Genomic DNA, 20,298 nt, shown 5'->3' on the forward strand with positions numbered 1-20,298 from the left:
GAGCTTCCCCCATACACGGGCAGAGCAATCACACCTCGGTTTTGCTTTCCTTTTGCTGAACTACCCACATGGAGCCGTACCGGTTTGCTTTTGTAGGACACAAGCTCTCCTACCCGCGTGCCCCAAGAGCCCATCCTGTGCCCCTTGGAGTTCCCTTTGGACAGGACAACTGGCTTTCCTGCAGCTCTGACTGCACCCAGACAGCAGTGGCTCAAACACGTCCCTCTCTCCACAGGAAATATCTTACCAGGGACATGCTACTATCACATCTACATACAGCCAGCTTTGACTCCTCCGCCTTTCAAACGCCCTAATCGTGTGTGGCTTGGAGAGGTGAGGGTAATGGCTCCGGGGGTGAGGGTGGGGGAATAAAGGCCATGACTTCTGGGCTTCACCTCTGGCCTTGCGCTAGGGTTTGGGGTGAGGTGAGGCATTTCACCCTTCCCAGCTCAGCACCTGAAGCTGCATAGAGCTGGTGCCGACATTTTCCTCCTGCCCAGGCAGCAGGCAGCACCAGGCCTTCCCTCGCCTGTCCGTGTGCCCTCCGCCCACCATCAGGAATGGCGGCACCGACCCCCTCACAGCACCCGAGCTGGCGCTGGAGCGCAGGCGCTGCCGGTGGTGGGAGGCTGGAGGGAGAACGGGCACTGCCGAGACACAGAGGGTGGCTGCGGCAGGGAACTGTCACCCTGGGACCGGTGCCGGGAGGCCTGCGGGCACCCGCAGCCGAGCGTCCTCCCCAAGGGCCAGCAGCAGGCCCGGTGCTTCCGGCTGCCCGGGGGAGCTGGGAGTCGGGGCTCCTCCTGACAGAAACCCGCGTTGGCGCCTCCGGCCGGGGCGGGGCGGCCTCTGGGGGTCAGCGCCGCCCGAGGGACGGGCGCTGGGGGCGGGGCGGCCTCTGGGGGTCAGCGCCGCCCGAGGGACGGGCGCTGGGGGCGGGACGCCCCTCGGGAGACCGCGACCCCTCAGGGGTGCGACGTCCCCTCAGCGGCGGGGCGGGACGGCCCGGGGGGCACACAGCGCCCCCGGCGGGCGGGCGCGGCGGCGCCGCACGTGCGGGCAGGTGGCGGCGGCGGGGCGGGCCGGAGCCGCGCAGGCGCGGGGCGGGCAGGGGCGCGCGGCGGGGCGGGGCGGGGCGCGGCCCGGCGGCGCCTGCGTGGCGCGGCGAGGCGGGCGCTGACGGCGGGTGGGCGTGGCGCGGCGCGGCGCGCGGCCCTTCCTTCCCGTCCCTGCCCCCCTGGCCGTGCCCGCCGCCGCCCCCACCCCCACCCCCGCCCGCCGCCCAGAAGATGGCGAGCCCGTGCGGGCGGCAGCAGTGCTCCATCGAGAGGCGCGGCGTCCGCCACCAGCTCGATTCGTGGCGACACAAGCTCATTCACTGTGTAGGTGAGGGACGGCGGCGCGGCGGGGAGGCCGGGCCGGGCCCCGCGGTGGCGGCGGCCGCCGCGGGGGAAGGCTCCACCGGTGGGGGGGAGGCCCGTGAGACGAGCGGCGCCGCGGCCTGCGGGCCCGCCTCCCTCCCCCCGCCGCGGGCCGCCGTGAGGCGAGCGGCGCCGGGCCGGGCCCCGCCCTTCGCCGGGGAGGGAGCCGGGAGGGGGGTCCTGCCCTGCCCTTTTGTGCGGCCCCTGTCAGCGCCGCGCCCGCTCCTCCCCGCCCGGCCCGGCCGCGGCCCCTTCAAACTTGTTTACGGCGGGGCCGGGGCCGCGCCCGCCGGCGGGGAGCGGCCCGCCTGTCAGTGCCCATCCGCCGCCGCGGGAGGCGAGGCGGGTCCGGCCCGGCCCGGCCCACCTGACCCCGGCCCGCCGCCGTGAGGCGAGGCGGGAGGGAGGGGGGAGCGAGGCCGCGGAGCCGGCGGCGGCGGCGCGCCCCAGCGGGGGCAGCGGCAGGGGGGCCCGGGGAGCGGGGCGGCGGGGCCGGCGGAAAGTTGTGCATCGGGGTGCCGGATTGACGCCCCGGTTCCAGCGCGGGGCCGCGGGCATTACGAGGATGTGTGATTGCTTCTCTCCCCCCCTCCCCTTTTTTCCCCTCTCCTCCTCCTCTCTCGTGCGCGTTTGTTGTTATGCAGGCTCCTTGCCATCGAGTGTGTGGGGTTTTTGAAAAGGAAGTCCCCGGCGCCCTTTCATCTCGTGTAACTTTCTCCACTCAAAATACAGATTTCGCCCTTTTCTCTTTCCCTGGCAAGATATCGAGGTCTTTTCTGCCGGTCCCAACATACACATAAATGCCAGCTCTAGGCCAGTTGATTCGGTGGGTGTCTGCAAAGATAGTAAAATAGGTTTGACAACAGTAGGCTGTGAACTTCCACGGTGATCTTAAAAGATCTCTAACCAGAACACTGGTATGCCTCGTCTGGTTTGGCTTCCTTCTTTTAATTGAGCACAAATCCTCATTTTATTTTTAAGTATGCAAATATGGCCATAATCTGCCGGTGACTGCTCAGTGTAGGTAATCTGTAATAACATTCACAGATTCACGTTAGTTCCTTGTGTGCAGAGTTAAACCTCTTATTGTCAGTTAGCTCAGCATCCTAGTTCGTTACCAGGGATTTGAAACACCGCTTTTGGTTACGCCAGGAGTTGTAACTGCTACCATATGTATTTTTGGCTTCGGCTGAATGTTTAAATTTCTCTAATACAAAAGTGTACGTTGGATGCTTGTTAACTCCAGATTAATAGGAGCAATTAACTTGTTTCAAGCATAAAACGATTCAAGGGCAATACATTGCTGAGAAACTCAGACTCTACACAGAAGTGCTGGGTTTTCTTTCCAACCAATTTTTGATACTTCTAGATCGAGTTTATGGGGTTTTATTTTGATTATAGCTTTGGTATGTTTGGAATGTTTTGTTGGCTTCCACCTCTGCTTGAATAGGATTTATTTTACTTATGTCTCCATTTCTCATCTCTTCTTACCTTGGTTGCTGGGGATCACCTGTTCTAGTCCTTTCTAAACTCCCTACTTGAAGCACGTCATCTCATCTTCCTCTCGGCCCCTGCTGCTCTGTCGCTGGGTCCCTGAATCCTCCAGTGGAGCTGTCCTGCTGCTCAGAGTTTAACCAAATAGCTGTGAGGCATAAATGGGGTGGGTGGGTGGGTGGGGGGAGGGAAGGGGAGTATTGGGGAGTGGGGAAAGGACAGTTTCAAAGCTGCTGTTGAAGATCTTGCATTGGGGTGAAATGCAAAAATTGTGTATGTTCGTTACACAGCTCTTTGGGAAAATCTTGGGCAGCTAGAGAAGTTTGTGCTACTTACAGACTCAAGGAAAACACTACGTTAATAAAGTTCTTAGCAACCCTAAGTGCTAAAACTTAAAACAAACAGCACCGCCAACCCCCGCCACCCTCATTTGTACACACCCTGTTCCACTTCCCTAAAGCCTTTTAAATTGCCAGCTCCTGGAGAAGTTGCTTTCTCCTCTGTCCCTTCCATATCTCTTCCTTGTTGCTTAAATTTGATATAGTTTTGTTCCTCCAGAAGAAGTCCCTCTGTGAAAGTCCCTCTGTGTGTGTTTAACAAAAGATACTGTGAACAACGTTAAGCACAGAGTTCACTGGGATTTTTTGGAGATAAAGTACAAAACCATTTAAAAAAAAAAAAAAAAGTAAAAATCGAGTCCAAAGTGTAACAGTGCTATGTGACTTTTATCTTGATGGCACTGTGTCATAAATAGTTTCAACCTCAAATTGATCAGCTTTATGAGATCTCGGGACCTGCCCTATTCCTAGTATGAATCTTGCATAAATTGTTGGGTCATGTAAATTTGTAATTTGTTACTTTTTTCGTTTATGATATTTGGTCATAGAATTGTAAAAGATTTATTGCACTAGCCCGGGATGTCCAGCTGAAATTATGCTGTGACCTTAACCCCTTGCCCCTAATACATCTCTCTCGTCCTTGTGAATTTTGACAATGTTCCTTGAGATTTGGAAGTTGACCTGTTAAATGATATAACATTCTGTTTCACCTTAGCCATTTGTAGCAGTCTTTAAGAATTTCTGTAATAAATACTGATAGATAAATATGGGGAAGAAGAATATGGGAAAATCCTTCTTGTTACTTTAGAAATACCCATTCATACTTAGTTCTGAAAGTGAATCTGAGATGTGTGGGATTCTTTGTGTTAGCATCATTCCCTGAAAAGTCATTTTAATACCACACAGTGTGGTAGTCAGAAAAAATAAAGCCTGTGGTTTGAACCAGTGCATTTGGCAATAAAAGTGGCTTAAGTAATTCACTTTCCCCTCTTGCTTCTGCTGCTCTTTTGGGCTGTGGCCTTATGACAGTTTGTCAAACTAAACTTGTGCTCTTGAGGGGAGGAAAAAACACAGGAGGGCTGAAAGACCTCCTTTGCCCACAGGGAGCCAATTCAGGGGACTTAGGCCAGCAGAAACATCATCTTTTCTTCAGGGGTAGAATAATTTTTCTGCTAGTGTAGCTCCCTGTCAGGTCAAGCAAATACCAGGTAAAAAGGAGGAGGATGAGCATGCATAGCTGGTAGAAAGGAAGAGTGTGAGAATGCAGCAGCAGAGGTACACATCATCTTGAACTGTCAGAGAGTTGCACCTTCAGTTGTGCCAGCGCAGCTTTTTGTGGGAGGTTACTCAGGGAACTGATTCGGCTTAAACCATACTTCCTTGTCATGTGTTTCAAGCCCTTTTTTGAGGGGGAGTGTGGTGGTGCAGCTGGTGAAGGACGGGTCTGGGAGCAGTTCTCTTGATGCAGTGATGAAGTTGAGGGAGCATCATGCTGTGGCCTGGAGTTTGAGGGAAGTGTGGAGAAGGGGTGTCTAAGCTCTCTTTGCAGTGAGATGTATTGAGCTGTTGGACCACATTGTACGAGGGTAGCCTGGAGTGGCACACAGTGTCTTGATGCCCTGGTAGGACTCTGATTCTAGAGACATGATATGCCAGATGATAACGATTTGATGCTGACATATGTGTTCTCTTTACCAGTCTTGAGTATTAGTGTCTTTCTCGTGGCCAAAACCAGATACCTAGAGACAAATGTATGTGATGATTTTATTCTTTTAATATTTTTTTTTCCTTCTCCCAGCCTCCAGTCACCTTCTGTTCAGACACTTGCTGAATTGGAAATGGTTGTTGAGATCACATCAGCTAAGGAATGGGGAGTTTGAGGGAGGAGAGAACCCACAGATCCCTGAAACCCTCCTGACACCTTTTATACAGGCAGTAATAGCATTGTAGTGCTGTGTGCTTACTGGAGTGATAGTTTGAGGTGGTCGCATGCATTTCTACTAGCTGGTGATGCTTGGCCCTTTGTTAAATATTAGCTGTACTCTTATAGACTCCGTGGCTGAATTACAGCCTGTGTTGGGGAGGTGGGGGCGGGGAGGGGAATGCGTTAGTTCTCTCCAGTAGTGATCCTTGTTTTAGGAGCAAAATGATGATTTAAAGGGAAAACTTGTAACATTCACCTAAGATCTCCAGTCATCTTGAGCTCTGTCAGTGTTCCACTGAGGTGCTGCTTAGCTGTTGATTTTACCCTTAAGCTGTCAAAATAAGCTGAAGTACTTTTTTTTTTCTTTTTTTTTCTTCTAATGATTGTTGCTGGTGAGATCCTGCAACCTAAGTACCTGATCTGTTTCTGTGTACTAATTTGTTGAATAGTGGTGGTCTTCCATGACCTTTAGATACTTAGGACTAAAGTGTGGAAGAAATATGATACATCAGGAAGTATTAGAAGCTAATATTAATCAAGAGGTGTGTAACAGTTGAATAATTCTGAAATCTTTATTACATTTTCTTATCTTGATTACTTGGGTATAGTTCCAGCCTGTATGTGATATGAATTAGTTGGTGCTTCCAAACATGTTATCTCATTGTTTTGGAAGTTGGCTTGAGTCTCCAAGTGTTTTAACGTAGTTCTAGTTCAAAGGGCAGATTGTCTTTCTTTGTTCCAAAATGAGAAAGCTTGTTATAGCCCTGATGTTGATGAACAATAATAATAAAAAGCAAGTTAAACTAAGGGCTAGTAAAAGTTGGAATGTAGGGCTATTCTAAACTGGTATCTGTTTTAGATATGCCCCCAGCCATGTCCCCAACAAATGTGCAAGTGGTAGTTTGCCTTATTTCAACCTGCATGTAACGTCAATGCAGCTTGCGGCTTTTTTAATTAATAATTGTACAGCAGCTTTACAGTGTGGTAGTTGAAGGCCTGTTCAAGAAGATCTGGTCTACACACGAACATTTTTGCCTGTTGGCAGGATGGATACAGAGAGGGAGAATTACCCTTTTATGACGAAATTATGCCAGAAAAAAAGAGGCAGCTGTCATTTAAAAATAAAAATCTTTAGTTGTAAGGAGTGGAATTTACAGCTTGATATTTAGCTTTACTTTAAATGTGCATGGAAGGATGGTATGCATCTGAAGAACAGTAGAAGTTGAACTGCGGGGGATGAATCTAGATCTGTTTCAAATATCTCTTTGGATTCACTATAAATCACTACAGATTTGCCCTTGCTTCCCTATTTGCAAATGAAGAATAACTTCTACCCTGACAGGGATGATATCAATCAAACAAATGCATACTCAAATAAATGTTGATAATCGCTTCGTATTATACCATCTTGAGTTCTTCTGGTGGCTGCAACATGAAATTTTGGACTTAGCCAAATCACTTTGTTTGTTTTGCATTTCAACAAAAATCTCTTTTAATTTGTGTGAAGTAGCAACTATCACTGCAAGGTAGGAAGTTTCCTTCTTTGGACATGTTCATCCTGCAGGAAGTATAGGGTTTTTTTGACTTAATTTTTAACTAAGAGCTAATGACATTTAGAGTTCATCCACTTTTAACAGAACTTCTCAAAATGAATTACAGTAATCCATTCTGTGCATGCAGGAAATAGTCCAAATCCACCTAGATAAGATCTTTGTACTATTTATATTGAGATATATGTACTACAGATTTACAGCTTTGTGGTACAGCATCATTTTAAAAGAATGCCTGAAGGACTGTACTAAATTTTTAAGCTATTTTTTGGCGGTTTGTGCCATATATTGATGATACTCCAAATACTATTATGTACAGAAATACAATAACTGCACTTTAATTGAATGGATGATACAAAATCCTAGTTCTTGTGCTCAGTTGTCTAAATCCTTATTGCGTAATACTTAAATGGCTAAATTCTCTGCCATTTTAGGCTATCTTACACCCAGACAAGTACTGTCTTGTGGGATTTTTTTTGGTTGATTTTTTTTTTTCTTTCTTTATCTGAGAACTTGTGTTCTTTCATGGCTAATGTAAAATAACAGTGAGAATGCTTACTAAAAGTCAGTTTAAGCAAGGTTTGAGGAAAACCAGGCATTTAAAAGGATAAAGAAAGGTAGCCCTGTCATACTGATTGGGGCGGAGGAGACACTACTGTAGGATTTTACAGGGGACTTTCCAGTCCTCTTCCTCACCCTTCTATGTATATATGTTTTCACTCTTAAGAGGATGAAGCTTTGGTTCTCAGAGGTTACTGGGATGGATATTTCTAATTCTCTGAGAAATACAAAACTTCTGGGATTTTCTGAGGGCAGGGTTGGATGGGATGGGCTGAGCCAATCTAGGCTCTGCCTCTGGCTGAAAGGGGTCGTAGTGCTTGTTTTTACTAAACAGACAGAAGGCTGCAAAACCAGCTAATCTTCTGGTAATGCTTAGTAACCTGAGTCATCCTAGCTAGGAATGAGATGAGCAGGAGAGCTCATCTGAAGCACTGGATGGGATCACGTCTATGGGATGAAGGGGAGAGGAGAACAGAATAGCCTCCTCCAGAGGCAGGGAGTGTAAACTCCCTGTAAGGTTTGCATCTTCTGTCTTGTAACTGTGCTACAGACTGTGGTTATGTTTCACAGCAGTGCTGTCTAAGCTGGTTTAAATAGTCCCCTCTGTGCTGGCACAACTATGTGTGACAGCTTGGTGAATCAGTTCCCTGGCTAGACCTGACTGGAAAACAATCTTTTTTTCTTTCTTTGCTACAACATCTGCAGAGGATGGAGAGGCAGAAAATGAAGAGTTGAGGCTATTCAACTAGTATTGACACACATGCACAAATCCAAGTTGCTTTTGCTGAGTAAGTGCTAATTTCTGTATGCATCGTGTTAATTTACAGTAGCAGGAAGATTGCTTCATTCTCCCTATTCAAAGTGCCATGGGCTATACCATGCTCTCTCCTTGATGATTAACTGTGGGCTTTGCTTTCCCAACCGTGTTGAATGCTCTCGTCCAGTACCTCCATTAATGAAGTTGCAGCTTTACACTGCCTCTCCTCGGTATCCCTGCAAGCCCTCTGGGGTTCCTCAATTCTCTCTGATAAATCCATGTGGCCTCAGCTTCTTTTGGGAAATGAGAGCTTAAGCGTCTTCCTTTTTCTCTTGAAGAATGCTGTATTGTTCTTTGTCTGGACATCTTCGAGTCATCTGCCTTTTACCTTGGATTTATTTTGCCTTGTATGCTCTGTAGTATCATCATATGCTCTTTCATGGTGAGTGGACAAAAGGAAAAAAATCAACTCTCAAAGCTCAGTAGGAGATTTAAGTTACACATCAGCACTCAGCACTGCCAGCATACGAAAGACAAAGCAGAGGTTATGGAGTTTCGACATTTCTGCAGGACACCACTTCCTATGTGGTAAAATTGCTATTAGATGATGTCTCCATGTGTTTTTTCCTCTCCTCTTATACAGAAGAGAAAAGATGGTACTCCTGTTGCATTTTTCCAGAAGCGGTGGCAAAGTGGCTGCACAGGGGAGACTTGCAGGGAGACAAAGGATGTTCCTTATGCCCTGAGGACCATGATATTTTATGGGAGGGAGAAGAGGGGGAGAAAAGAGGACTGGACAAGAGCCTAGTATTCATTAACAAAGAAAGCTTTCAGAAGCTGAATCCAGCAGTGTGGAAAGACATCAGAGGCCACCAGGCAATCTTAACTCTTGAGTTGAGTTTACTAATGAAAAATTTCCTGGTTCTCTTTGAGCATTTTTTTGCATATGCTTATAGTACAGGCATTTCAGTATTTAGCTGGAGAGGATTGTGTTGGTGAGTGTATCTGATGTGGTCTTTCACTCTCCTCTGCTGTTACTAGGTTAGGGTGGTGGTCATGTTTCGAAAGAGGAGTAACTGCCAGAGTAGGAAGAGGAACAGGCAGTCAAGCTACAGAGTTCTTCATTTCTTGGTTTCTTTTTTTGTTGGTTATACTAACAAAAGATGTGGAAGTTTCAGCCCACAGCTTGCAATTCCCCAGTCTAATACTTCCAGGCCAGTACATAATGCTAATGCTCTTAACTTGTTCTCCTGAGCACATAGTGGTGTGTGTCAGTCTGTAGCAGTGTGCTGTTTGGCTCCCTTTGCTGCTGTACATACGTGACAGGCGGCAGCTCTCCATGTTACCTGTGTAATATACTTTGAGTTCAGTCTCCTGCCTTGCGAGGACAGGGTAGTTCCACAGCAATTCATATGCACAAAGCTCTTATGTATTCCACCAGTGCTTAATGTGCAGACAAACATGTGGGTTAGTTTTGAAACTTTGTGATGAGATAGCCACAGGTTAGTTGGAATAATGTGCTTATACGCTTCAACTGGGGAGTCTTGTGGGCAGAAGAGCCCTCTCAGCCTGTGCTCCTGTGTTCTGCGCTCTTGTAGGTCTTAAAAAATATAAAAATATGTTGGAACACACAAAATGGATTGGCTTTGTTTAAATGCTCATAGCAAACTGGCTTTCTTGGCTCCTTTGGCAGTTATTTTGTCCTTTTCATGAACAAGTTGAAGATAAGCTGGTGTTATAGCAGACATTGTCTCAAGTTTGGTGATCTCCTGGGTTAAGATTCATAATTGTGGCAAAAATGATGAAAGCTGTGTTCTAGGTGATGTTTCATCGTGACCTCTAGATGCGTTTCTGAAACCATGCCATTGTGTCCTTTGCATGAACAAAACTCTTCACAGAGGTGCACACTTAATAACTTCCATTTTGCTCTGCAAAAGCAAGAGAGTAGAAAAGCATGGAGGTAATTTCCTTTTCTGACCTAAGAAAACTTAAAAGCGATCTCAAAGCAGTGATTTCATTTACATCCTTTAGAAAAGGTGGAGCATAGCTACCTTATCCTGAGCTTTCTCCTGTATATTTTGAAGTGATTAGTGAAACTTAAGTTTATATGATACTATAATCTCTTTTCTGGGGTTTCTCACAAGGGTCTTACTTATTTCTTATGGAAAAAACCAGTCATCTGATAGTCTTCATTTCCAAAACAGACAGTGAGGAAAACTTGTCTAAGAAAAAACTTCTACGCTTTTGTTTTGATGGTAGTTTCTTGATCTAATTGACCTCACTGCTAAGTAAGGGGAGTGCCCTTTGCTGATTTAAATGTCCTTTGGGAAAGTTGTACTCCTGTTCAACTGGAAGTGGAACATTTCAGTGACCTTCGTTATCATTTATCTGCATACTGTAGCTTAATATCTTTTAAAATATTACAGGTTTGAGTGAATAATGGAGAGGTGTGAGGGGGAAAAACTAAGTGTGAAATGTTGGCTATGTGTAGGTTTAGATGAGTATCCATACTTCAGGATGTGATATGTAAGACAAGTGTACCGAGCCTTCTCCTGAAGGGAGAAAAAGTATTGAAATGTTTCCCATGGATATTTAGTTTATTCTAGCTTAACTACTGCCCTCATATTTCTGGTTTTGTGTTGGTTTTTTTGTTTTTTTATGTTTTTCTGTCCTCCTTGTCATCCTGTGCATTCATACAAAGTAATACAGATGTAATCATCTGGAACTGTCTGGTAAGATGCTATGAGAACCTAGTTCTCAGATCTTACAGGAGTATTTTTGTAAACTCTTCACAAAATCTAATCCCTTGGTCTTTCCTCTGCTATTTTTGAGTGACGCGCAGCAATCGGGGAGTGAACAGCTTCAGTGCTCAGTTGAGACAGGCCATGCGGAAGTCCATTTTGCATAGGATCTTTTGAATCTAATGGGAACACTGTATTTATCTCTTGAACAAACCTAAATTGTTGAGCGAACTGTGTTTTGCTTGGGCTCTCTTAAATCAGTGGCTTTCAACCTCAAGTTGGCAAGAAGCAACTGTGGAAATACAAAGCTATTGCCAATAGTTTAAATTGCGTGGGGTCTTTATGCTTTTCAGGAGCCCACAGTTTGAAAATTACTGCTCTAAATGATTTGTAAACAAAGGCTGTTTTTCCTTTCCAAAGTGGCTGTAGGTGTTAGGGAGTATGAGCTGACATTTAGTCATCTATTAGATTAGGACTGAGTTTTATCTTTCCTTTCTCTTCTCATAGCTAATTATTTAAAAGTACATTTTTATCCAAAAATAGATATCATGGAGGAGGTTAACCCTGGAAGACTTCAACCTGAAAGCTAACTTCTGGGAAAAGGCTAGTGTGGTGTTATGTAGGTCTGTTTTAAGTGCTGCACTCCCTGTACTCAGGGCTTCTGTATTTTCTTTTTCAAGAACCTTGCTGTGAAGCTCAGACTCCTGCTATAGAGTTTGTGTTGGGTCTAAAGATCTCATTAGCACTCTTCCCTTAGATGGCAGTGAAAGAGAACTTTGACTGCACAGGCTGGGGTGTAAACTGTAGTCCCTGTGAAGTGCATTGGCAGATACCCTGAAATAACAAGTAAACTAAGTTTCTAGTCTTGAAGGTACGGATTTCTTTGTTTTAATGACTAGAAGGTATGTGGAAGTATGGAATGGACGCTAAGCTGTTTGGTAATCCCTAGGTGCGCTACTGTTACGGGTATCAAAGCCCAAATAGTCTCCATCCTGACCATTCTTCCAGCTCACTCTACTTTACTAGAGCCATAGATGAGGTCACAGACTGAACGCAGCAACAGTACCAAATTGAATATAGAGTTCAGAGGTTACTCTGCTCAACAAGTTACTCAGTTTCAAATTAGATTAAAAATTGACTTAGTAGGTTAAAGATGTTGCAGAACTGTAGTCTACTTTACCATGGAGGCTGCATTCCCTGCCTATAACAGATTGGTTCTTGTTCCTAAATCATCTGTTTGCCTGTGACTAATCTTGAATTTGTATCTTCCTGCTGCTTGTACTTTGAACAGAATTCTGTGCTCGAAGTAAGAACAGCAGATAGGGCTTTAAATTTTCTCAACCCCTTGTAGCCCAAGGACTGCTCCTGCCCCTAGGATTCAAAATATCTTGTGCAGCTTTATGTATAGTGGGAGATGGTGGAAGGGTAGGCATGTAGGGAGAAGTCAATCACAGCTGCTTTAGTCTATACTCACTGGCATGTTGATGAACTTTAGCAGCTAAATGCGCTTGTGATGACACCTCACAAACTTCAGAAAGTAAGCAGTTATTTTTGGAAACTTTTTTTTTCCAGGACTAAAACTACTAAACCTACTTAAAAAAAAAAAAAAAAAAAAAGTCTATGCAAAAACACTAGTTCCCAAGAAACCGGCACCTTCTGCTTACCATGCTCATGGGTATTTCAGCATCCTAACCCTAAACCTTGCTTAATGTTCTTTTCTGTCTGTCCTTAGCTTTCCATTGCTGTAAGGGAAGAGAAATAGTTCCTTCATATTCAGTTTGGGGGAAAAGATGAGCTATTTCCTGATCTCATCTTTAAGGCAGATAGATCTTTGCTCTCAGCATGCTGTGGTGCTGCCTAGGAGAGTTTTCATGATTCTGCTTGTAAGCAGCAGACAAAGCTAATTTCAGAGCTGGTTTGTACTGACAGATTTGAAGGGTTGAGAGTGCTGAATTTATTGCATCGTTTTGAGATTCTGTTGGTGGTGGCAAAACTTTCTTTAAAAAAAGTTTTTTTACCAAAGTTAAAACACTTTAGTAATTTAAACTAATTACATTAAAGAATTCTTGCTTTGAACACTGGTCTGCTGCCTCATAGTTTTGCCAGTGTAGCTATGTCAGGGTCTGTTTGTAAGCCAGGTCCTGAAGTCAAGGTCTGGCTTTAGTGAGAGGTCCTAGGTTAGGCTGAGCAGGGTGCGTGGGACTTTAGCTGTGAGTGGACCAAACCGAAAGCCATGCATGTGGGTATGTGGAGAAATCCTGCAAGTGGTGTCTTGCACCTCTGAGCTGCAAACTGTTGATTTGCAGTGTGGAAGGGCAGTGGTGCCTGCATGAGCAGCTTGTGGTTAGGTGTGACAAGTGCGGCTCTCCTGTGGACAAATTCCTGCTTTTTGTCAGCATGGCAGCCAGTCTGCAAATGGACGGTGGCTGTTAGCGCAGTAACTAGCTCACTCTCTGCTGTCAGTTCACGCTCACTGTAGGGTCGGGGTCTAAAGCAGAATGAGGCAGATGGTCTTGGGAGCATGATCTTTCACTTCAGGTGGCCTCACAGAAGGTCATAAGCTTACTCTCATTTTCAGAATGACAGGCAAAATACTTGTCTACAGGCTTTCAATCTCCTTGGTAATGCATTCTTTTACTCAGGTGGATCCTCCCTCTTAGTTCAGTCTGAGGGGAGGTAGACAAGATAGCACCAAGTATGAACTAACAGGACATCATAGCCTTGAAATATGCCAAGAGTCTTTCCTTTTGGAACCAGTGAGGGAAAATGAATGTGTCTCTAAAACTAGGTCTCTTTTGAAAATTCAGATTTAGCATAAATGCGGGTCAAACTTCACAAAGAATAGTTTCAGAAAAGGAGATGATAAACTTTAATAGCTGTATAATTACTTGCCCTGTTTGAGTCCACCGAAGGAATGTAAAGGTGCATCTAAAACAAAGAATTAAAAATTTTTTGCTGTTCAGCCTCTGGATTAAGTTGGCTATGAGTGCCATACTAAATGGTATAGTTAGTTTAGTTGAGAGATGTTCCTGTGAAATCCAGGGACAAGAAAGGTGGAAGGTCAACCAGAGCAATGTAATGGATTTTGCATAAAAATATAGCCTTAACTAGATATTTCTAGTGGTGTGGTGGTTGGTAGTTTTTCTTTATTTTGTTTTGGGAAGTTTTTTTTGGGTCTGTTGTTTTTGTTTTGGTTTTCCTTTATTTTTTTTCCCCTGATTTTTGATAGGGTGGGGGTAAGCATAACTAAGAGACGTCTGAAGGGAAATCATGGCTATTTAGTTTTAAGGTACTGGAACTACAGACTAAACTCTGATAGTCTTCCAAACACATCTTAATGCATATTTGGGAAACGGACAAAATATTTCCCACTATACGTGAAAACCAGTTTCAAATAAGTACCTGTCATTTTCCCATGAGAGAGAAAGAAGCTTTTGCTTATTAAAGTTCTCACTCAAAACTTGGGGGATATTGTCTGGGGAGAGACTAGTGGGAGAAGGCAGGCAGATTCTGTTTTTTAAGCTTAGGAAGTCAAATAGAAGTTACCTGGAAAACTCATTAACCAAAGACAATAAGCTTTAAGGGTTAGGACAGCATAGAGATTTGCCTATGTAGATTTGTCAGAGAACCTTTCTTTTAAGGAGATCAATATCCAGAAATAGTCCTCAAGTATATTTAATAGAACCGCTGCTGGCTTTTGAGTCTTGAGTTATTATTATTCCAGAATAAAGTTAAACATTATGCTATTTTTTTAACTGTATCGCATCATAGTAATGTAAGCAAGTTTGTGGAGTCTGGTTTCTGAAAAGGCATGAAATTACTCTGTGTGAAATCACTATTCTACTGGAAAATGTTGAAATGTATTTATTATAGTTTATACATTCTAAACTTGATGTTTAGTGAGTGTAGAAGATGCTACAGGAAATGTTCAGTAGACTTTTTTTTTTTTTTTTTCCTTTTTAAATAAAGGAGAGGTTATACTAGAGCAGCTGTAATTAAAGCATTGCACCCTGACTCTGAAGAAACTGCAAGTCCACTTACAGGCCTTGCCAAGCTGAATTTGCATTGCATTTATAGTGTACAGGTTTGGGCAGTAACTCTGATGGTAATTTATGAGAAATAACAATTTTATGTCATTTAACCTAAATGTGCAGTGTAGGAGAGTACAGTTGTTTAATGCTGGCCAATATAGAGGGTTCTTCAGGAAAGGTCTTCGTTTCACCACTGGAAAATAGAATACACATTCAAGGGATGCATAGCAGTGGAAGTGAATTTTCTTGTAAAAACACAATTTGTGGTTACACAGTGATTTTTAATCTAGTGTAGGTTTAAAATGCTGCAGAGAAGGGTAGTTGTACCACCCCCTTTGTGCTAGTGCCCTCACTTTGTGTAGATGTGTGGTGGGTTTGATCAGGGAACTGATCCCTGAACAGTCTTGTGTTACCATGCAAATGCAAGATGAGTGAGCATCTGAGGGGGTGGGGAGGTGTATTTATCATGGATTAAAGTGCCAGGTGATCAGTAATCGTACTTTCAAAACATTGAAGATGTGCTGCACAGTGGACTTCCTGTCTACAGTAACCTTCAAATTGCAGTAATCTGTCTTCTAGTAGCTTGGGATAAGTGAGTTGTGGAATTTTGAGTCTTCTTACTCTGCTTCTCATAATTAACAATTTACATGGAACATTTTGCAATCATACATTTTACATGCCTGTGCATTTTACTGCTGTTGAATTTCTTTTCCTCCTTTAAAGCAATTGAGTCAGGCAAACTTCATTCTGCTCTTGATGCTGCCTTTCTAGTGAATGAGCATCAAGTTGCAGTATGTCTCCAGTGAGTGGACAAAAATCTTATATCCAATGTGTTTACTCTTCATAAAATTAACAGAATATTACAGAGAAGCTGATGTTGTAATGGAAGCATTAGGGTAATCACTAGTTGCTGTCAGCAAAAGGTGGTTTCCAGAGATGAAAACAGCTGAATCTATATTTATATTCCTTAGTAGTGGTTCTCATAGGTATTTCTTCATTCTGGTTTGTACAGCATAATGGTAATCTTAGTCCTCCTTTTGGATTAGGGTCAATACACTTTTGAATGTTAGCTTAAAGGAAGGGTTTCTGTTTACCCATTTGACTGATCTGCATATTTGGGCTTTAATGAAAGGGTACTGTATGCCTTTAGGTTTATGATGCTAGCTGGAGAGATGGGCCAGTGCTGAAACAGCTTGTTTAAGGGCAGCACTCTCCCAGTTGGCAGGGGCAGTAGATTTCTAGCTATGGAAACCTCCTGAGGGTAGTTGATACCTCATTACACCAGACTACTGTGAAGCGTTCTTGGTTTAGTTCAGTATCTTCCCTTTTCACCAAGAGACAGTCCCTACCACAGAGGATAACGTGGGTTGATCACAAGATCTATGAGCCAAGCAGGTTTGGACTGAGCTTTCTGTGTGGTCAGCCGGTCAGAATGCATATTCAGCACAGCTGCTAGTTTAGGGATTTGTGTTTAGGCAAGGTTGAAAGTTGTCATAGGGCTTGCTTCCAAACAGGAGTCACCAGGGCAAAAAAACGGGTAGAGCTAAGGGCAGTTCAGCACTTGTGTTGAATTCATCTGCTGAGATTTGTCAGCCAGCAACTCTTTTGACAGTTGACCAAGCAACACAACAGGGCTATGTCAGACCAGCACGGTGTTTCAGAGAGAGAACTGGAGTAAGAACCATTCTCAGAACGCATCTGTTTGCTCATTCAGCAGTAGAGCCCTTTGCCTTCCATTGGAGCATTGTCGCCCATGAGGTGGTCTCTTCTGCAGGAGCCTGAATCTAGCCTGCTCCTGTATCTTGTCTGTTCTCAGCAGCATGCTGCAAAAACCTATGCAGCACATAGTATTGTTGATTCTAGATCCTTTCTGTTCTAATAGGTCTTGATTTGCCAGCATCTTCACTGTAATACACCTCCCATGTGTTTCACTTACAAGGAGTCCAAAGCAGTTACACGTTTAACAAATCAGAGTAAGTGCATGCTCTGTTCTTGAACAGTCTCTTAAGCAGTAGCTACACTTGTAGTTCCTTAGCAGATGTACTCCAGGGTTTGCTGGGCATGCTTTTCATGATGGCATTGTTTAAGGCAACCCTTTATGTGGCCACTTAGACTTCACTCTTACTGGAATATGGATGCTGGGCCAGTTAAACCTTTGTCTTAAGCTTGAACTGCTATTCTTATGCAAAGGTTAACTTCTGGAAGTTACTCCTTTAAAAAAATAAAAAGGGGAGTGTGAGTGGGATGCAAAATCACACGTCCCTTGCACAGTCTCATGAACTTGCACCAGTGTAAGTGATGGAATGCAGGGGTAGAAATGAATGATGGAGCAGAGAAGGAAAGGGCTGCAAATTGCTGTTACTGCTGGAAGATATGCTTGTGAGACTGCTTTGAAGCTGTAGGCCTGATTGGAGTTTGCCTACGTGAGTTTTACCTCACACTAATGCTGATCCTTCAAAAGGAGCAAAAGATTACATAGATACCTTGACAATATTCCCTGGTGCAAAAAGCAAAGATTAATTTTTGTCATGTCCAAAGCCTTACATCTCTGTAAAATGCATTGAGTTCTTCAATGAGGTGATGTGGTTCTCTGTTCTGTACTGTCCCTGTAGTTTGCACTGCTTGGAAATGGTACTACAGTACTTTTAAAAGCTGTGTTTCATGTGCCTTTGGCTTGAGGGATGCCTGGGTATCTGTCGTTCAAATCTCTATTGAAATATGCAGGACCAACCAGTCTGTCAAAGATCAGGCAGACTGGTAGGAACTGTTTCTTTGTTCTTGCCATCACACCACAAGCAGAAGCTGTAGATGACTGTTCCTAGGATGACTTACTTCACAAATCATGTAGCTTAGCAGTTGTCAAGAGGAGGGAAAACCTTCAGTCTCCTGTTCATGTGATGATGATATGCATAAACTGAAGCACAGGCCTCCATGCCAGAGCTTGTCCCAATATTCAGCAATATGATAGACAGAAAGATGACTTCTATTAAAAGGGGTTTTGTTTTTTTTCATTTCCTATTTGACCTGTGGGCTGCCCTGAGTATAAAGTATTTGCATGGATGCCTCACATAAGTCTTGTTACTGAGGGTAACAAATTCTGCAAAATTAGCCTAATCTGTTCATTTGGGAATGAAGCAGGATAAATGGGTTTTAGTTTGTGCCTGGAAGTATTTCTGAAGAGCAAAGGCTTGACAATCCTTGAGGATGTATGCTGGTTACTTAAACTTATGCATTTACATTTATCTGGCTGCTGTGGGTGGGGATTCTCTTGTAGCCTTTCCAAAGGTAGAGTCAGTTGTTTGCTCCTGTTGCCTTTGCCCTTAAAGCTGGATAGTGCAGACATCTACTGTGATGGATGAGTGGATGTCATTCTCAGGAAGGTAACTTCAAGGAAAAAGTAAAGGGTAAAGGGTTTTTTGTTTGGGGTTTTTTTTTGGTTTTGTTGGTTCGTTTTGTGTTTTTCCATGGAAGTAGCTGTTTTGGTTTCTTTCCTCAAGGACCACGTGAATAAATCTGAACAATACGAGGTTGAGTCGCACCTGTAAAAATGGGTTCATTTTGTTAGCTTCCTCCTGTTCTGCACAAAGCTACGAGCAGCAGAAGTACTGGAAGAACCTGCTGTGTAGGCTTATGCTAACCGTATGTTAACTTTGCTTAAAAAAAATTAAACCCTACCTCCTGCAGAACTTGATTTGCCATTGAGAAGAGCTTTCCACTTGCTGGGAGTGAAGGAGAATTTTTCAGTCACTGGCAGTTGTGCGAGGACATGGCTATTGTTATTAGTGCAAAGACTGTAGAAAGAACTTCAATTTCCCTGCTTTGTTTGATGCCTCTGCAACTCCAAACTGTTTTCAATGCAGCTATTCAGCTGACTGTCCACTGTTGCTGCTTTTAGGTTTCTTTCACTTTACTTTTTCTTCCCCCATCCTTGGGTTTCCTCTGCATTGAGTGTTTGAAATTATTTTTCATGAGACATTTTGGTTTCCAAACTAATTTTATTTTCTCTCTAGGTCATTTATGTATTTGTCTTCACTAATGTTTGCAACATCTCCAAACATAGTATCCTCTGTGAATTTAACTAACATGCTGTTTACCCTTTCTTCCAGATCCAGTTTCTGATCCTACTTCCACATTTGGGAGTATGCAAGGGACAAACACATCTCTTTGCGTAGCTTGACTGGATATCCCAAGACTAGGATGTTAGTATATTTAAACAATTTTTTGCATTAAAATGTTGCCAGTATCTTAATTGCACATAGATTATTATTTTTTGAAATGTAATTAGCTTTATTGGCATTATGCATATTCAGAAGCCTGCTGGTAGAAAGTTTTTCTGCAATCTGACTAGTGCTTATTGGTGACTTTAAAATGGGGGCAGAAGTAGGAAGAATTTCAGGGTTGCTTTTTAAATGAGCCAGGCTTATTTAGTGTTACAGCTTTAGCACTCATTCTTGAAAATCTTGGCTCTTTGTCTAATAAGATTAACTGTAGGTTAATCCAAGAACATATAAAACCTTTAGACTGTGTTCAAGATATTTGTAAAAGACCACTTCAGACTTCTGAATGCATGAATACAGCCCCTAGGAGAGATGTTTAAATACTTGAAATAGTCAAATATGTGTAGAAATACTTGCATCAAATAAGTGTTAACAAAAAAATAAAATTGCACACTGAAGTTTCTTGAATCCTTGCATCACAGGTCACGCTATTCTGGTACTTGTAAGGAACCAGTTGTCTGGAAGAGTAAACCCTATGCTGAACTATTTTTGTAGATTTTATAATGCAGCTTCCTTTAAAAATGTGTTTTGTGATTGTGTAGTTATTGCAAAATGAGATTTCATGTTTTCTGTTATGTTAAGCAACTGTCTGGCAGTAATTAGCAATTCAAAGATAAAGAAGTCAGTGTTAAACTAACGGCTATTTTTCAATATGTTTTTTTGACTCTGACACCTCTTGGAGTGTCTCATGTATTCAACTACTATATCTAATTTAATTACTGAAATGGTAATTTAAATACTTGTTTACAGTAGTGAAGTGAATTTGATGCTGAGTACAATGTTCATTGTGTAGCTGATGATTTTGCAGGTTCCTCTATACCCTTAGTTTTGCAGTGCACTTTGGTTTTTCCTCATGTAAGTGAAAGGAGCATTCTCTTTGTGTGGTTTGAATTTCTTCTGTTAAAACTGTTGCCAATCTTCTTGGCTAACAGTTTAAAGTAATTGGTTATAGTTTCTCTGCTTGGATTTTCATTTGTACTGTCCAGCTCTGTATATAGGTAATAGATTTAGGTAAGATTTCAGTTCTTTACCTTAGATACTCTGACAGATGTTCTCAGAACTAGTGCTAGGAAAATGTAGTGTTTTGCAACACTTGTTCTGGTATCCCACTGCATTTTATTTTAGTGGCAGATTTCTTCACTCACCCCTTCTGGTGTTATTCCTGTGATTTTATAGAAAAGCAAGTTTCTTACGGTTGCTTACA

General features: G+C 43.5%; 1 protein-coding gene across 5 annotated transcripts in view; it reads left to right on the forward strand.

Annotated features, from left to right (window-relative positions):
* Positions 1 to 1,269: 1,269 nt before the first annotated feature.
* Positions 1,270 to 20,298, forward strand: part of LCOR (ligand dependent nuclear receptor corepressor) — an 87,502-nt gene continuing 68,473 nt past the window's right edge. For 3 of the 5 annotated variants that reach the window (XM_040605245.1, XM_040605246.1, XM_040605249.1), the window contains exon 1: positions 1,270 to 1,386. In XM_040605245.1, the coding sequence (XP_040461179.1) occupies positions 1,290 to 1,386 (97 nt within the window). In that variant the 5' untranslated portion in view covers positions 1,270 to 1,289. Of the gene's footprint in view, positions 1,387 to 19,000; positions 19,017 to 20,298 lie in introns of those variants that run through there. The other 2 variants (XM_040605247.1, XM_040605248.1) reach the window with 2 other exon arrangements.

The sequence above is a fragment of the Falco naumanni genome, chromosome 9 (assembly GCF_017639655.2).
Source record: "Falco naumanni isolate bFalNau1 chromosome 9, bFalNau1.pat, whole genome shotgun sequence".
Taxonomy (NCBI): domain Eukaryota; kingdom Metazoa; phylum Chordata; class Aves; order Falconiformes; family Falconidae; genus Falco; species Falco naumanni.